This window comes from Festucalex cinctus, chromosome 6 (genome assembly GCF_051991245.1).
Source record: "Festucalex cinctus isolate MCC-2025b chromosome 6, RoL_Fcin_1.0, whole genome shotgun sequence".
Classification (NCBI taxonomy): Eukaryota; Metazoa; Chordata; class Actinopteri; order Syngnathiformes; family Syngnathidae; genus Festucalex; species Festucalex cinctus.
Window position 1 is genome coordinate 7,026,931 of NC_135416.1, and position 18,921 is coordinate 7,045,851.

Below are 18,921 nucleotides of genomic sequence, written 5' to 3' on the forward strand. Positions count from 1 at the left end.
AGAAAAGTTTGTTGTTCGTGTCTCCTGCAGATGGCGCCAGCGCTGAATGTTAGCAAAAATTTTCCAGAGAGTTTTGCATGGGAAAGTGTGGGAAAGGTGTGATGGTGTATCCTGGAAAGCTCAACAGATGTGAGAAAGAGCTCAGGTGCTGTTAGTGTGTTCACATTCAGCAGTAGGCAGTGCAGTGTTGATTTGCAGCAGCTAGCCACAATCTGGAGGAATTAACTTTTAACTTATTTGACGTACTTATTGTCTGATGATTGTTTTTGAGTTTTGTTGAGGTCAACATAATTAAGACTGACTTGATCTGGAGGAAATGTTCTACCACTGAGCTACATCCCAGTTTGAACTGAATTATAAAATAATTTTAAAAAAAGGAAATGAGGTACCAAGATTTGAAGGGAACCTCTTGACTTGCAGTCAAGTGCTCTAACACTTAGCTGCACCAGTTGAATTGGTGCAAGTTTTCTGTCTAATGTGTCAGGAAAGAAAGTTGCTAGCAGAATAACAGTCCACGGAAATCACATTGCAAACAACTGCGATAGAGGGTGCCCAGATTTGATTTGGCGATCTATTCATCTATAGGTAAATGCTCCACCACTGAGCTACACCCCCATTATGAAACTGCCTTCTCTGTGTGGAATACCAGTAAATTAATTTGCTTTCATGGTAACCTGATTTCTGAAACTACAAAATTCAGAGACAGGGGGTACCCAGATTTGAACTAGGGACGTCTTAATCTGCAGTCAAATGCTCTACCACTGAGAAACACCCACATTCATGTGCTCAAATGTATTACCATGTCGATACTCTTCAAAGTGACAGCTTGCCAAACCCAATCTGGACCAAACAGGACACTTCCTCCTCCATCTGAAAGCAAGTGGCTGTTCCAATGATGCCATGATGTCACCTCATTGAAACGAGAGTATGTGTGTGCAAACACCGCTTCCCTCCATTAGGCCGTAGCAGACAGCGTTGCATTGTTTTCAAGCCAAAAGCACCACATCAGTCCTCCCAAACGACGCCCCGCACATCCTCCACTCCCAACGCAGGCACAATGAGGAAGAAATCCTCCCTTTGGATGAGGACAGAGAGGGATTTTTCCTCATCCTATCGGTTCCCAGCATGCTCGTCATTGACGTGAGACCTTTACTAATTGGCCTCTTTGGAAAACAGAGCAGGAGAAAGGCTTGAAAATGACGGAGAGGGAATAGACAGTGATGCATTTTTCTTACTGCGTTATTATATGACTGTAATATTTTGAGAGAATATGTTTTCCGAGCGGTCCCTGAAGTGAACGTTTTTGATTGGAGCATACGTCCGGTTTAAAAGTTTAAGTGGTTATTCGTGGAAGCAGATCTTTCTCAATAATTAGTTGAATTACACTTGTCAGTATTGTGTGTGGTTCCGTGTAAACTGTGCCAAAATACTAGTGTCATAATTTAGCTAAATTTATGACTCATTTCAGAAATAGGCTGCCAACATAAGAAAGTAAACTCAAAAGTCAAGATACTACTGTATATAAATTCAGTGTGATTTATTTGATATAGGTTATTTTTAAATATAGTAGAAGTAAGTAAAGAAAACAAGAATTGAATGGATTGATAACAAGGTGGCATTTTGATGCGCATGTGCATGTTATGTAAGAGCAATTAGCGTGTCACCTTTGTCAGCGGGAAGCATGATTAACTCCCTCGCTGACTCCCAATTATTTCCCCCCAAGGAGATTAAAGTCTCCCAAGTGAAACGACACACAATTGGCCACCTTGAATCAAAAGTTCCAAACCTCCCACCAAGATGCTGTTTTTCACACTTGGCACTTCTCCAAACAGCTGTCGACTAGATCATTCTTTTTGTGTTTGATTATTCACACCCGGGGTAATTTAGGGCAATATTTAATTTATAACGTCAAACTATTGTTGAGTGGAAGGTGATAGAATTGAAGGAAGTAGGAAAGAGGAAGAGGAGTAAACTTTTTTTTTTCTTTTTTCTTTTTTTTTTTTAACAGAGCCTTGTTGTTGTTGTTAGTTCGTCCATCTGTACGCTAGCAGGTTTGTTTCTGGTTCACTAAGGATGTAAGAAGAGCCTTGAAGAAAAGTTTAAGTTTGTGTAAAATGGAAAAATGAAAATTTCTCTAATACGACTACAAAATCTAGGTGGTTTTTTTTCAAGTTAGTAGGTTTACAGTCATCCCTTGCTTTTTGCTCAAGATGAAGTAAACATAGCTTTTTAATATAGTAAGAATGAATTGTAAGCTCTCCACAGGTGGTTAGTATAATCAAGGGAATAGAGCCGCTTAAAATATTTTCTTTCCATTATCCAGCTAGTCTAAACACTGTATTGTGATTTAATTGCTTCGTGGAATAAGAATTAAGCACATGTCTGTACAGGTGGCTTCTATTTTGGCATTATATCGCCCAACTGGCTGGTGTCCCACCGTGGCGAAATACACTTTTCACTTGTGAATATTTACATTAGCTGATTTGAAGAGAGTATAAATGAAATGTGTACAGTAAAGAGTAGATTATCTTGCTTTTTTGAGCAAATCCCACCCTTCCAGTAAAGTTTCTCTATCCACTTTTATTGCTTTTAAACACACCCTCGCTTTTCTGTGGCTGCTTGTATCTCCCCTCTTAAAAACTTGCTATCAACTTAACCCATTGGTGCCACCCACTTTTCTTGCTGCGGTTTATCTTGTTAGGTTGTTTAAAACAAAAAACAAAAAAAACAAAAAAAGGTGAAATTGCATCATGCTAAATGCAATGGTCTTGGCTCAATCTAGCCATTTGGTGATGCACTCGTGGTCAACAACAAGGCGCTCTAAAGTGGCCATGTCAGCCCAAAGCTATGGCCTACCAATGGCTCTCAGTTTTAACTCATTGACTGCCATTGACGGAAAAAGACGTCAAATAATGCATTTTTGCTGGGCTGGCAGTGAATGTGTGAAACACAATGTGCCAATATATTTTTTGATTATATTGCAGCATCCTTTTTTCCTTTTTTAAGGCAAATTTTGCTTAAAAATCCGTCAATTTTGGTTGCATCTCATCTTAACTCATTGACTGCCATTGACGGAAAAAGACGTCAAATAATGCATTTTTGCTGGGCTGGCAGTGAATGTGTTAAAAAAAGAAAACTCCCTCCCTCAGCTCGCTCTTCAGTCTTGCTCTGCGTCACTCATGGCTGACAATGTGGCGCTCTAAAGCATCCACAGCAGCAAACTCGGGACTTTTTTTTTCTCACTGCACCACTTTCTATGTACCTTGCATTAGTTTCTTTTTTTTTTTCCTTCTTTTTTTTTATGCGAGAGAGAGCGTTAGTTTCCTGTTTTGTTTGGTCATGTGACATTCACAAGCTGAGCCGTGATTGGTCGTTACCTGAGCCCTGAGCAACTGTGATGTCATTTTCAGTCAAGTGGCAAAATTAACTGCTTAATTCCAATTCCACAAATGCAACATTTAATAAGACTGCCGCATTTAGACTAGTAACCTACTATTTTAACGCAACTTTTTGGCTTGACTTCTCCTTTCGCAATACGCAGTGTATGACGAGTGTTTCTCTTTGTGTGGTGGTCACACTTGGAGCCTTCGGACAGCAAGTAGGCGCGACGCTCCAGAGAAGCAACGAGTGATGTGCATCGTGCAGTGTGAGGACGCAGGAAGTGACAGTGCCCCACCATTCAAGGTCTGAATTGCTTGTGACCCACTTCCCCTCCACTACACTCCTGCGTGTGTGTGTGTGTGTGTGTTAACTGTAGGGATGGTTCTTCACTTGTGACATGAGCTTTAATTGGACATCATTTCATCATTGCCTGGTTTCTCTCTCTCACACAACTTCACCTTGCTGGAAGGAAAATTTGTCTTTCAGCATTCTTTTCTCATTCTTATTCTTATAAGTCAGACTTAAGTGTGTGTGGTTGTGACAAATTGAAAGAGACAAAGGGAGACTAAATGTGTGTATGTGCATGTTCCACTGCTCCAGGCTGGATTATTTCCAGATTCTAGCGATGCTTTCTTAAACTTCGAGCCACTTGTGAGTCTCCAACGTGATTGTATTGCTTCACTAAATCAATGTTCATTATTCATTTAACCTCCATTGGGCATGGACTGGTAGAGGACACTTTTTGCAGGATGTACATATGCTTCCCACTTTGTTCCTGAAGATTTTGTTGGATTTGCTTCTCTAGCAAGTGTAAACTGCAAAAAAGAACTCAATTTTGGTTTAAAAAAAAAAAAAAAAGTATTTATTTTGTACAAAACGAACCATTTTGGGGGGTTGTTGTGTGCCAGACAACAGTTTGCTGCATTATTTCAGATACCTAATTCTTCTTTATTTATTTATTTTTATTTATTTATTTTTTATTTTTTTTATTTTTTTCCTCCTAAGAATTTACACAAATGTACGGAGCCCCTAAGGTGTCATGGTCAAAAGAAAAAAAAACTTTGCGTCGAAGGAACTTGCGTTCCCTCTTAAAAAAACAAAAGAAAGAAGTCGGAAGTCCCGCCTCTTCCGTGGCAAATCCTCCATAAGATGAAAATATTACTTTTTACCTCAATACATTATAGTGAGTCTGCATTGTTGTACTTTACAGGAAGTCTGCGGTGTGTGGGTTAAATGCTAAATGTTTTATTTTGCGTGTGTGAACATGTTTGGACCTCTGTAGTTCCCGCAGTTGGCGATCCAAGCTGGCCAATCTTCTGCGCATGCGCATCACCGATCGTCTTCTTGACATTTATACCTACCGTATGGATTTATTATACTGCCCCCTGGTGGCCAATGTAAGTACACAAACAGGAGTCACACAATTAATGCATGAAATCACGATACACAACATGTTTAATTGATTTTGTGCCTTTCAAGGACACTTAAAAATAACTCATTGGGTTCATTTAACTATCCAGCGCCATGTTAGCTGAGAAGTAGTCAACAGCAGTGTGACGGAAGATTCGAGTCGAGGTCCACAAGCAGGTGAAGCTTCCTGTGGATTGGCGCCATAAACTTCTCACTGTGATGCAAAGAAAGGTGCAAATCAAAATACGTCATGGTTGACTTCTTTAGACAGAAAACTCGTCGCGACAGACTCAAGAGCGCCTCTGCTGGTTGATCGACTATTCTACACAATCAACAATCAACAGATTGCGGTCTGGACACTCATTTACCAATGTCACTTCAAAATTAAAAACACGAGTAAGGCGTTTAGACATTAACCAACCTTAACTTTATTAACTCCATCATTTATTATGACTTTATTAATCTTTCAATAGACTCAACTATTTATATACATGCAAACACCATTTAAAAAGTAATAAATAAATAAATAAAAAGTCACTTTTCCTTCCCTTTAAAAGTAATCTTTGGCTGGTGTTCATTTATGCAGCCTACAAGCGCGCCCCGGTTTTTATTTATTTATTTATTTTTATTTATTTTTTTTGGCCACTGGGGCGCGCATACTAGTCACAACTCGGGACCGAGAGTCCGAGACGTCTGGAGTTCAGTAAGCCTGCAGACTGTGCAGAGAGCAGGCGAAACCACTGTGATTATGCGCAGTGCCACCTAACACATTTGGATGTTTGATTTTAGAGGATAAACTGGGGGAGCGGACGAATTTCACGCCTGTTTCCGTGAATGCCATCACTTTTTATTTTTTTTATTTTTTTGAAGAAGAAGAACAAGAAGCAAGGAAGTAACTCCATTCTTTTCATCGATGTTGGTTCGAGCCTGCCTAGTTGTCTTTTGTGGAGGGGAGTGAATTGTTTTCCTGAGGCATGGTTCTGAGCTCCGGCCGAGAGCAGGGAGCGACACCCGGGCTCCATCAGTGCACTCTCGCCCCTTCGCGGAGCCTCCCCAGCGGACCTGAGAGGAGATGAGACCCGCGCTCTACCAACTCCTCGCCGGCTACCTCTGCCTCATACGAGCCGCTGCTGAGGTAAATACCGCCGAAAGTGGCAGGTTAATATTCATCAGTCATTCACTTGAATTATAACCGAACTTTAAAATGAGAGAAGAAATAAAATATATAAATTACAATTTTTTTTTTTTTAAAGCACAAATTCAAATGATGACGAATTTGTTTGTGAGAAACGCATAACTGCGGCACTACCCATAAAAAAAAAAAAAAACACCGACCTCCACTGTGACTCTCCTCCCGGCAGGAGTCTCCAATTCCCCGGCAGCTTGTTGAGCGGCTGTCCCGCAACGACATCCGGAGCATCAACGACCTCCAGCGGCTGCTCGAGATAGACACCGTAGGTAAAAAAAATGCCTCCTGTTTTCGTATTTGCTGGACATTAATATTAATAATGCGTTGTAGTAGGGGTAGAAATTATGTAATGTAATGAAACGGTACTTCATACAACAATGTAAAATAAACAAACTTACCCAGCTATTACAAATGACAAAATAAAGTTCTATATTAAAAATAAATAAATAAATAAACTGTACACAAAAAAATGCAATTCAAGTTAAATGCTGATAATGTAAATAAATAAATAAAAGGCTGGGTTATTTTGCTCCCCCAACCACATAAAAAACATAAAAAATAAAAATAAAATTCTGTCATGCAATTTAGAAAATAGTATGACAGAATTTTTTTTAGTTTTTAAATCACGGGTTATTTAAATTTTTGTTGCACAAATTCCAAAACTATGAGTAAAATAATTGTCTTAATTGAAGTATTAAGAACAATGTAAAAAATGGTAGTGTATATAATTTTCCTAACACAAAAGTATACAAATGTAAAAAAAAAAATGGCATAGGCAAAAAATTATAATAAAACAAAATTGTGTGTGAATAACTGTAAAACACAGATTACAATTGCAATACATTAAAAAAATAATGTTGTTCTATAACAAAGTATAAATCATAAAAAATAATAGTATTTTTTTTGTTTACAAATTGTTGTGTTAATAATAAAAAGAACTTCCGAAATCCTATAGTATAAATGAAACAGAAGTCATAAATAGCATTTTAAAATGTAAAAATAAAAGTCCAAATAACATAAAATAAGAGTAATTATTTTTTCTCCTATGAATTTATATTTATACATGTATATTTAATATAAATTTGTATTAATTTATAGTTGCATGTTTTGCTTTCTGATGCCTCTCCCTGCCCTATTTCCGGTGCCCCGATTACTGTGCAAACAGTAACGTGACAGTGAGTCACGTGCCCTTTTTTCTTTATTCAAGTAACAGTGCTCCAAATATTCTGCCTAGCAACAGGCAGTTGATTATGGAAACTTTAATCATCGACATGCACTTATAATAGCGAGCGGTTGGTTTTACTATTAACTTTTTGTGTGCGACATGAGGATGGCAAGTTGAACACCTTAAGGCCGCCCCTCCCTCAGTCAAAGAACAAATTGAACATCCAACATCCATCCATCCATCCATCCAAATGTTTCAATATTTGTCACTGGCGTAAACAGATGAACAAAACCATTCTTTTTAGTAAACTCATTTTGGGACCAATTAGGGCAATTGTGATTATTTCTTTAAACCGCATCTGACAAGCTTTTATTGCACGCTAATATTGGGTTGGGAATCAGGGCTAAAGATCCTTTTTTCTGTGATGTCCCGCACCGCCATGTTGGAGGTGGACGCATTGACTAGAGAATCTTCCCGATCTCATCCGCTAACATGGCGGACAAACAAATACTAATCACGAAAACTATTTCCTGAATGATACTAAACAAGTGAGGAACGCTGGAGGAAAGCTTTTTTTTTTCTTCTTTAAATGGTAACGGATTCATTTTTCACGTGCGCTGCCACCATTAATCCTGGCATCATTGACATGCAAATGATGAGTGTGTTGGCTCCCCCTCCCTTCTTTGGGGGTCAAGTGGCTCACTTTCATTATGCTGTTGTCACGCCGGCCATTATTTGGTCCGGGCTGGAAGGGTCTACTGCGTTGCCATGTATAATTCATGCCGGGAGGTTGAAATCAGCTGAGGGGGAGGCGGGGGATATTTTTTTTTAGGAGGTGGTCTTACATGCAACAGACACTTGTTAGGCACACCTGTGCAATCCACAGGAGTGCAGAAAGGTTTTATTATAAGAAATTATTGTAGCATTTATTTATTTAGTTAGTTAGTTAGTTAAGGTTTTATTGTAAGAAATTATTGTAGCTTTTATGTATTTATTTATTTATTTAAGGTTTTATTGTATGGGATTATTGTCGCTTTTATTTATTTATTTATTTAATGATTTATTTAAGGTTTTTATTGAAAGAAATTATTGTAGCTTGTATTTATTTTTTTTATTTTTTATTTAGTGAATGATTTATTTAAGGTTTTATTGTAAGAAATTATTGTAGCTTTAATTTATTTATTTAATGATTTATTTAAGGTTTTATTGCAAGATATTATTGAAGCTTTTATTTATTTATGTATCTATTTGAGTTTTTATTGTAAGAAATTATTGTAGCTTTTATTTATTTATTTAATGATTTATTTAGGTTTTATTGTAAGAAATTGTAGCTTTTATTTATTTATTTATTCATTTATTCATTTAAGGTTTTATTGTAAGAAATTATTGTATCTTTTATGTATTTATTTATTCATTTATTCATTTAAGGTTTTATTGTAAGAAATTATTGTATCTTTTATGTATTTATTTAATGATTTATTTAAAGTTTTATTGTAAGGAATTATTATAGCTTTTATTTATTTATTTAATGATTTATTTAAGATTTTATTGAAAGAAATTCTTGTAGCTTTTATTTATTTATTTATTTATTTATTACAGTGAACGTTTCAGACCTATTCATTATAGGTAAAAATCAGCACAATAGAAAGACCATATATATAAACAAAATGCATTTTCATGACAATAAAATAAACAAATAAAAACAAAAAGCTTCTGATTGATGTGTAATGAGTTGCATGTAAACATCTCAGTGCTTATATAGCTCCAGCGTCAGACTCAACACAATGTGGCAAATGTTCTCATATTAATGTCCATTTCATGCTACAATGTAATCGAGCTGTTGAGAGTTGCCTTTAGCCTCGTGTGTGTTGACACAAGGTTATGGGAATCTTGCAAAGTAGAACGTGTGACATCCCATCGCGTTGTTTTGTCTTGCGTCCAGAAAACGAGGTGATTGAAACCAAACACGACTATGACAAGGTCTTCTCTCACGCCTTCCCGGAACTCAAGCAAACGCACACACATGCGCGTTACAAGCGGAGCACTCGTGAGTGCGCACACGCACACGCAAACAGTGCCGACACAAGTAGAATACTGGTGAGACGCGCAGACACACACTGGTCTCTTTATCGCCCCCTGCAGTGGTGGAGGAGGCCTCGCCTGCGGGCTGCAAGGTGCGCACCACCATCTATGAAATCCCTCGCAGTCAGGTGGACCCCACCGCCGCCAACTTCATCATCTGGCCGCCGTGCGTGGAGGTGAAGCGCTGCACGGGCTGCTGCAACACCAGCAACATGAGATGCCAGCCGGCCCGCAAGCACCACCGCAACGTCAGGGTACATTTATCAACTGCTCGGTTTTTATTTAGCCAGGACACCCGTGTTACATTCTAAAAATGTTACAGAGCGTAACAAATGTGTGCAAACTCACACCATGCCGCTCAGTAATTTAGTCTCATGCATGGATTCATGATGAACAGCAATGATTTTTGCAGAAAAATGGTAGTTGGGGTAATGTGTTTATCTGCATCACTGAGATAATCCGACATAGGCAAAATGTTTATTTAAATAAGGTTTCCTAAAGAAGTGATCGTTTCAAGTGGTTGACACAGCAAATGCTTAAAAAAACAAACAAACAGCTACACTGAACTTAGAAAAATATACTGGAAAATATTAATAAAAAACATTTAATGTATAAAATATCTGTTTTTATTATTATTATTTACAATCACCGTAATTTGCATTAACTGCTAATTTTATATTTTAAAATGTAAATAGTGACAAGTTTTTAGTTAAGTATTTAATGGCAATTTCACTTTGAGCCACTGAGCATTATAAAGCAGCAAGTGTCTGACTGCGACCTTATACGTACGTTCCTGTTTTCCGAGTTTAAAATGAATTAATACATAAATTACTCTGATGTCTTGGATTCATTATGAAACTATGGTTCTATTTTCTATACTGTAGTTTTAAAATATTTTTTTGCTTCTTTTTTGTTAGATTTTTTTCCCATCGCCCTTTGCTGTTCATGTAAAATGAATTTTTATCAGCCTTTTTTTTTTTTTTTTTAACAATTCTTTAGGTGTATTTATTTATTTTTTCTCATTTTCCAATGCATTCCAATGGCTGTCAATTATATGTGGGCTGGCCTTGTCCCTATATCCTGCGAATATTGGGAGTCCATTATAAACTACATTTTTTTTTAGATTTAGCAGAAAAAAAATTGGTGTATTATTTTGCACAAAGTATTAGTAATCAGATCGTATCGGTGATACCAAGCAGTACTCCATATCACATCAGAAAAAGAAATCTCTTCTAAATTGTCTTTTCACTTCTGTGACATTATTATTATTGACATTATTGTATTTATGGTTATTTACAAATAGTTTAGGATTATTTTTTTTCATGATTTTGGGGTGTCCAGTCCTGAATAAGATCCGCCCCTGCACTGAGCACCAGCTGAATGACATTTATTCAGATAGAAAAAAAAAACAAGAAGGCTCTTTAGCAAGATGACAATTATTAATTCTGTATTTACTTGAAGATCATTCACAAATGCCGTGAAAGTTTCTTCACTGAAAATTCCATTTCTATTTTATTTGTAAATAATTTCTATGCCTATCATCGTCCGATTGCTTCTACCAAGGTGGCCAAGGTGGAGTATGTGCGCCGGCGGCCCAAACTGAGGGAGGTGCAGGTGCGACTGGAGGACCACCTGGAGTGCACGTGCGCCAACAAGCGGCAACACGGTCCAAACTCGAATGCAGATAACAGTGAGTGTGTAGACCAAGTTGGTTTTTATGATTCTTTTCCTTTCTCTGTGTGCGTTTCCTGATCGCAACAACACCTCACACATATAGCTACCAACATGCACAATGATATGCGCGGACACCTCCCAAGAGAGCACTTCCTGCTCCCGGAGGATGTGAACAGAGTTGTTTTAGTCTATAAGTCAAGCAGGAGAGTGGCCTCCAGCTGACCTTTCAACCTGCTGACTCATGACATTAAATGGAAAGGACGCTAATACGCTTGGCTAGCTCAGATTCACAAAACGTTTACTGTCAAACTCAAATAAATTGGATGGATGGATGGATGGTATGGTATGTAGTACCAAAACTGCCAAAATTCAAAATAAATAAATGACTAAATAAATAAATAAATGACTAAAAATTAATATGAAAGAAATATAATTCGAAAATTATATCCAAAAATATATAAATGGAAATAAATCAGTTTTTATTTTCACTTTTAGTAATTTATTTATTTATTTAGTCACTTATTTATTTATTTAGTCATTTATCTATTTATTTAGTCATTTATTTATCTATTTATTTAGTCATGTGTCTATTTATTTAGTCATCTATTTATCTATTTGTTTAGTCATTTATTTATTTATTTAGTCATTTTTTATTTATTTAGTCATTTATTTATTATTCATTTATTTATTTAGTCATTTTTTTATTTTGAATTTTGGCAGTTTTGGGCCGTACTGCCAAGTCGAAATGTTATTCAAATGAGGGGGCGGTCCTAAGCGTGTCTTGGGTTGGACTCCGCCGTCGCAAACTGCCTGTCATTGGTCGAGTGAGCAGCTCGGCGAACAAGGACGTCTTCATTTTTATTTTCACTTTTAATCATTTATTTATTTATTTATTTAGTCATTTATTTATTTTGAATTTTGGCAGTTTTGATCCTCCATAGGATGGATGGATGGATGGATGGATGGATGGATGGAATCTTAAGGAACACATTTTTTTTTTAACCGAGAAACAGACAAATCTTATGTTGTTTTGGATCACACTGTAAAACTTTCAACAATATGTCCTCGGTTTCATCTCAGGCATCAGGTGAACGCAGCGGATGTGATGGAATTTGAGAACAAGACGAGGATATACTGCACACTTTTGAGCCTTCAAATGATCCAAAGAGGACGTAGTGCCCACATGACCCACAAAGACGAGCGGGCTAACCGCATGCCGTCGTTCCTCGATGGAGAAACGGGATCAAAAGCGAGGTGGGACTTATTGTATAACCTTCTCATCGTCTTGGATTATAAACTGCGATGAATCCTCTCCAGAGGCTGGGATGAAGACTTTCATTTTTTTTTTTTTTTTTATTCTGACATTTATCTTGCACATTATGTACGCTCTTGTTTGTATAACCTCTTGTGCTTTGTTTACTGTCTCGAAAAAGTCAGGGGGAGCATCCTCCTGATATGTAACCATTATTAATAAACTATTTATACGGGCGCTTTTGTCCCTAAAGGAAATAGAAATGGCTGCACTGTGTGTGTGCATGTGTGTTTGTGTAAGGGAGATTATTTGCAGGATAATAATGCTGAAAAGATCAAATCTCCACCCATTTGTAAGTGAGAACTGCACGCAACTGCAAGACCACAGACGAAGACAGCGGCAGAGGAAGGTCAGTGTTTTCAGAGGTCAATACAATTTGATCATCTCCATTTTAATTTTATAGAAGTCAAACCAAGCACATTTGTTAAAAAATAGCCTCCAAAAACACATCCAAGGAAGACATGTTGGGGAAAAAACAAAACAAAAAAAAACAGACAAAAGTGGGGTTGTTTAGCAAGTCACATTAGCTCACAAGGGAAAAATACAATGTGCCTACTGTAAAATATGCGGGACAAATCTACCTCAAGAATATCAAAAGATTTCTTGAGTGAATGCTGCCTATTGTTAGAAAGCTCGCGCATGTTCTGGAGCTGCCTTTCTGCATCTGACATGCTGTTTTGAATCTGTCAAGGCCAGGGTACAATAAAATCTCAAGACTATCAAGGGGGAAAGATGTGGTGCCCAATGTTCTAGGGCTGCTTTGCTGCAGAGAGATTTTGAATCAACAATTTTTTTTTTCCTCTGAAAGTGGAACTTTTCCAAAATCTTTGAAAACACGTTGTGGTATGGTCGACAAAGCATCCTCGCATCTCACAACATGTGCATGTTGGTAAAAGAGAAAGACAGATGAGGATAAGCGAGAGAGCGTAAGTGAAAGGTGAGAGGGAGGAAATGAAAACAGACAGGCCGGAAGAGCAATGCGTGTGTGTTTAAGTGTGTGCCCGAGCCAGAGAAACTGCCATCTCGGTAAATCTCAGCTAAGCAGATTAGCAACATGCTGGCTAAAATGCCTGATCCGACCTGAAACGAGATGATGGGACTTGACCTCTGATCAGGCAATCTCAACCTCTTCTTTGCATCGTCACATAAACTGTCAGGGTTACCTGTTTGGCATCTATTAAACACGACACAAAAAGGAGAGATGACACTCAGTTCAGGAGAGGAACTGACTGACGCAATTCACTTCTGCACTCTCTGAAGATTCCTCTCCTCACCTTCTCTATTTATTTAGTTTTCCACGCCCCTAGTTACATGAGTGTTATGCAAGGCATAACTTGGAACACAGTGTACACGTTTGTCTATGTGTTGTGTATGTGAGTGGAAGATTGCTGAGTACATGTGTGGTCAAGTTTGCAATCATTTCTTAACAGAAAACAGGCGGCCTCAGCAGACTGGCTCGAGCCATTCTGCTGCGTTAGATGTTGTGGTTCTTCAGCTTTTTGAGTCATCTTCAAATAGCCAGGCTATGTGAATGTGAGTGGGAACCGAGCAACGTATTCTTCATTGCAAGCAGAAGCAGTTCTTCATTGCAACAAATGTATAACTTCTTATTTACAATTATTCCTACATAAACTAAATCTAATTTGAGTGACCACCTGAAACATGTCGGCTAAAGCTTCTTAGCTAGAAAACGTTTTAGCTAGCTCCTACCTAACAACATAAACAGTGACCTATGATTATACTGTATGGAGCAGAAATGAGGCTTGGTATGTGTTGATATTGAGTGGTAGAAGTTTGGTAGAAATTTGCAGAATATTCTTGTTATAAGTAAACTAGGGCTACTTACTCAAACTCCATTGACTGGAAAACTGCGCACTTTTGCGCTAAACTAGCCTTCGTGAGAAGAGGTGGGAGGGATCGGATGGATCAAACGATTTTGGAGGTACATTGCATATAACACTTGTCTATCTTGTTAAAAAGACAGTAAGTAAATCAAATCTTAGGATTGCTCCAATTTTGGGGGTGCTTGGATTTACTTTCGGGGGGGAATCAATGGCTATATATCTTCAAATGACACAATCTGCTAGACGAAGACTGACCAGCAGTTTACATCCCATGTAAGGTATTTGTGAAGTTCCAGAGACTTGAAATTAGGGGTGTAATATGGTGCACCAAAAATCACGGTGACGTTTGTCCCTTTGTTTTAGAGTCACGGTTCGGTTCACGTTTTTGTACGTAGGGGCAGCAGAAGCCACCCCTGCTGTCAGCCCCCCCACCATCCCGTCTCCATCCCCTGCGGCTCTCCCTCTTTTGTTTTAGCCGAAAAAGCTTCACTCTTCTTTGCGGAGGCACAAAAAGAGGGAAAAGCCAACGTATGAAAACAGAGACGGGGAGTCCTCTTCAGCTTGAAGGGGGAGTTAAATACTTTTTAATGGACTCTCGAGTGGAAGGCTTGTTAAAGGTGTGACGTGCCGATTGAGTGCCGCTCAGGAACATTAACCCCGCCACTCCCCCGCCCCCGCTACCTCGGACAACAATCAAGGCAACCTATTTCGAAGGCTTGCCGTGAGATTAAAAAGCCATGCAGCTGTGAGCAGAGTCCGCCGCCGATGGTTTTGATGTCGTGGCGGCATGTTCCGCCCACTTTAATCCCTCGTGGTCGTGCTCACATTTAGCACAAAGCCATTAAGAGGCATTGTGATGCCAAAGAGGAGCTAGTGGGACGCCATGATCTACTTTTTTTTTTTTTTTTTTTTTTTAATGGATGGACCTTTAAAAATCCATTTTGACATTATTTCTGCACTTGAGGATGAAGATAATTTTATTTCAAGACCAAGGGTGCTTTATTGACAGTCTGTGTGTTGTTGCCTGCCAAATATCAAGTATAAAATTAGACGTCAAAATAGTTAAAAACCAACTGCTGTCTAAATAAGTGTAAAATATATCCGCTTAAAGCCTCCAGTGGCTGGAAATATCCCACCAAGTTGTCGCAGGGCTTTTTAATACCACGACGAGAGGCGCTAGCCACCAGCTAGCTTGCGGGCTAAAAGGCTTCCGACGGGCTTGTCCAATATGTCACCACCTTGCTTGGTGTTGTCACTGGGTCCACATAACAGACAGTTTAGTCAAAGTTAGCCATTTCAGCCTGTGGCTCACACTACACGACAGATATTTCAGCAGATTTCCTGCTCGTAATACACCCACAATGCTAGCTAGCTAACTGCAAGATGACTTAGTAAAAATGGGCCAACTAATTAACTAACTCACAATTGCACAGGATAATCACTGACTGATGCAAACAAAGGCACCAAGTTGTTAGAAAGTGAGTAAGGGGGTACGCTTTGTTCTATTACGAGTAGGGGGGTACGCTTGCTCGAGACCCAAGTGTGTCACTGGGCACTGTTTTCGCCACGCACACTCCAAAAATCAGGCAACGGAGATGGTGAAGAATAATTTAATGCTTTGGCTCCACTACAGTGAATACTACAAGTACATAGTCTACTCAGTCTTTGCACATGTTTTCAGCAAATAATTTCAAACATATTTACATACAAATATCAGATTTCACTTTATAAAGTCTCTAAATGGTTTCAAGGTCAGGGGTAGTTTGACATTAATTCCTTGGTCTTATATTGATGCCAAAATGGTTTCAGTGTTTGTGTGAAAACTTGACAAAAATTCATACTTGGCTCATGGAACGCGTGCACAGGCATAACAAGAGGATTATCTGCAGTTTGCACGCTGCAAAAGAGGTCGCTTTATGAACCCGGGTGAGGCTCAAGAGATTATCATCCGGGGAATTAATGGGAGAGCGGAAGATGAAAAGTTGACGGGAAGTTTTACTTTTTTCTTTTTTTTTTTAAATTGTTAGATTTATTCATGTATTTATTAGAAAAACAAATATTCATTTATATCTTTAAAAGTGATCAGATAAAATTAATGTCTAATGTATATTTATAAATCATACATTTGTGAATGTTTTTTTTAATATATTGAAAGTAAACAATAATAATAATAATAATAATAATAATAATAATAAATGGGAGAAAATACAAAAAAAAACACTCAAACCCAAACATTTTGGCGTACCTTAATTTTGTCAATGTAATTTTTTTACTTATAAAGTCTTGTGATTTTAGGGTAGGGTCAACATAAATTTGATAAAGAAGACGAGAAGACATTAATAAGAAGAAAGAAGAAGACCCAAGGGGCCTCACAGAGTCAGCGGACGATAGTAAATCTTGTTCTGACCTCTTATTGAAGACATTTTAAAGAGCACACTGAATGAAAGGTTTCCACAAGGAAGAAGCCCTGCTGCTCCACCCGATGATGATGATGATGATGATGATGATTTACACACAGCTAAGAGGCTGAGATAATCATTAAACCCCTCACATCAATAATGCTTACAAAGCAAGGCGAGGAAGCAGTGGGAGTCTGCGACATTAATGGACCGTCCACAGGATGGGAGGAAACGTCGCATCCTGCTTGCAATGAGCTTTTATTCAGTTTGCTAATTAACTCATGATAAGGCCTGTTCCCACGTTTAGTTAGATTTCGTACAAAAATAATCGCACACGTTATTTTCAACACTCCAATAGTTTTACTAGTTTTGTTGTGGTTCTTTTAGTAATATTAATAATAGTGAATTAGAGTTACAGGTACCCATCGTTTGAATCGAGAATCGAAAATCGATTCCGAATCAAATCGTAGACCCAAAAATCGTAATCGAATCGAATCGTGAGACGGTCAAAGATTCTCAGCCCTACTGCAGTATGTTAGCTTTCAAGTTTCCAGAGCACCGAAAATGACCAGCATGAATGTCTTAAAAGAATGCAACTTTGGGTCAGAAAAATAACTCCGATGGAGTTTTGCGGGGAATTTGTTGACATATCAAACTCGTCTTTCTCATTCTCATCCTCAGTGACAACCGAGTGACGGGAAACTGTGGCAAAAGAGCGAGTCAAGTATGTGACGGCTCCTTCGCTCGTTGACTAAACAGCTCGGGGAAAGAAAGTTAACATCCTGCCAAGTTGAGTGGCACGCACATCTTTCAGCCCTCATTCACATTTCAGCCATCTTCCTTCGCACTGGAGCTGATAAGATCTCGTCACAAAAGATACAAGCAGAGCCTTGGTTTGATGGGGAAGCAGGTGAAGAAAGCCAGAAGGATACGTGGTGGAACGTCCATCTGTTCTTTTGTCCTCTGGTGAAACAAAATGAGACCTGGGTCGTTGACCCACAGCACTGGTCTGCACTCAGGTGGGCAAGAAGGTCAGGAGAGTGGACAAACTAATGCATCTTCCTGTTTTAGCGAAATAAATGTCATGTCAGTCACGATGAGTTTCCTTTAACACTTTTGAGCCAGAGTCCCTGACCTTTTGTCACGGACCAGTTTCACATAAAGCAATTCCTTGACAGACCAGCATAGAGACCAATGACATGCGGGACGTTAGGTAGTAATTGCTCATGCTAAATGCTATCTTGGGTGACTGTTCAAAAACGGGACTATCACAGTCAAAATGAGGCATCTGATCACCCTACCGAGGCTAGAAGTGTGTTTTTGGAAAAAAAAAATATCTAGTGTAATTGTGACGGCACGTTAGTACTGTGTTAGCAATAGCATAGCTAAGTGATAGACAACGGTGTGTTACGACATGCTTAAAAAAAAAATCTGGTTGTGTCCTAAACCGAATTGTCCACTGTATTTCCTTCCTATCATTCAACTTTTGTGTTAGCAGATACTGGTGACTCAGGCACACATACTGTTGAACAATTGAGTATTTCAGCGTTAGCCTGTAACCATAACAACATCGTCATCTCCACAACAGGGAAGAACTGTTGGACATGGTGTGATTGGCCTGATACATATCTTCTGCCTACGGGCGAGGTTATTCACAGCTGCGTGTGTTTGAGGAAGCGAGGTCACCCTTAAGAAGGACAGCTGAAATGGTTTGGTTACCAAAAGCAAAAGTCCCTTTAACAACAAGGGAAGCGTTCTGCTTCTCTCTGATGTTTGTATGTAATATTAGAATGTCCCATCGCATCACCGAGGGGCAAACTCATGATAGCGAGCACATTAGTTGGGGATTTTTATCTTCAAGTGCATGACAACTGGAGAAAAAAAAAAGTTATATTTTTGTTTGAAGTTATCAGGATTCAGGAGAAATTGACCTTTGACTTATTAAATACTGTCTTTTCTAGCTGTCTGTCCAAACCTTCACCATCGGTGGTACACACCTGACAATTAGAGATGTAACGATACCGGCAATATCGTGATATTAAAACTGCCACAATATCGTCGTCGTCATGTTCATGATATTTAAATGCTACACGTCTGTTTATATATAAAAAAAAAAAAAAAAAGAAAAAAAAAGGTCAGGTTGATTTCCATTTGTGCAGTTATAGTACCCTCTGGTGGCTAGTTTTTTAGTGCAATCTAATTAGTCATATAGTATTTCTAAAAGTCAATATGTTTTTGCCCACTTGTTGTCTCAGGTCGTGAGATGGTACATGCCGAGTTTGAAGTCAATTGGATGAAAACTGTTTGCAAAGGGGCAAAAAGTATGATCACAGTCAATGTGCCAAAATGGGCCAAAATTCATAGCTCACTTCCTGTACATTTAAGCTGCATGGTCCCAATAGAATAGGATTGTGGGTGGAAATTAAGCTTTATTTTGAAAAAAAAACTACAAGGTGTAAAAAAAA

At 38.5% G+C, this 18,921-nt stretch overlaps 1 protein-coding gene across 1 annotated transcript; it reads left to right on the forward strand.

The window, feature by feature from the left end:
* Positions 1–102: 102 nt before the first annotated feature.
* On the forward strand, positions 103–17,313 carry LOC144020648 (platelet-derived growth factor subunit A-like). The gene is made up of 8 exons (XM_077524335.1): positions 103–3,684; positions 4,664–5,926; positions 6,153–6,249; positions 9,088–9,192; positions 9,288–9,481; positions 10,791–10,917; positions 11,982–12,562; positions 17,138–17,313. The coding sequence occupies exons 2-7, from the start codon at positions 5,864–5,866 to the stop codon at positions 11,990–11,992; spliced, it is 597 nt and encodes a 198-aa protein (XP_077380461.1). The 5' UTR covers positions 103–3,684; positions 4,664–5,863; the 3' UTR covers positions 11,993–12,562; positions 17,138–17,313.
* The last annotated feature ends 1,608 nt before the right edge of the window (positions 17,314–18,921 follow it).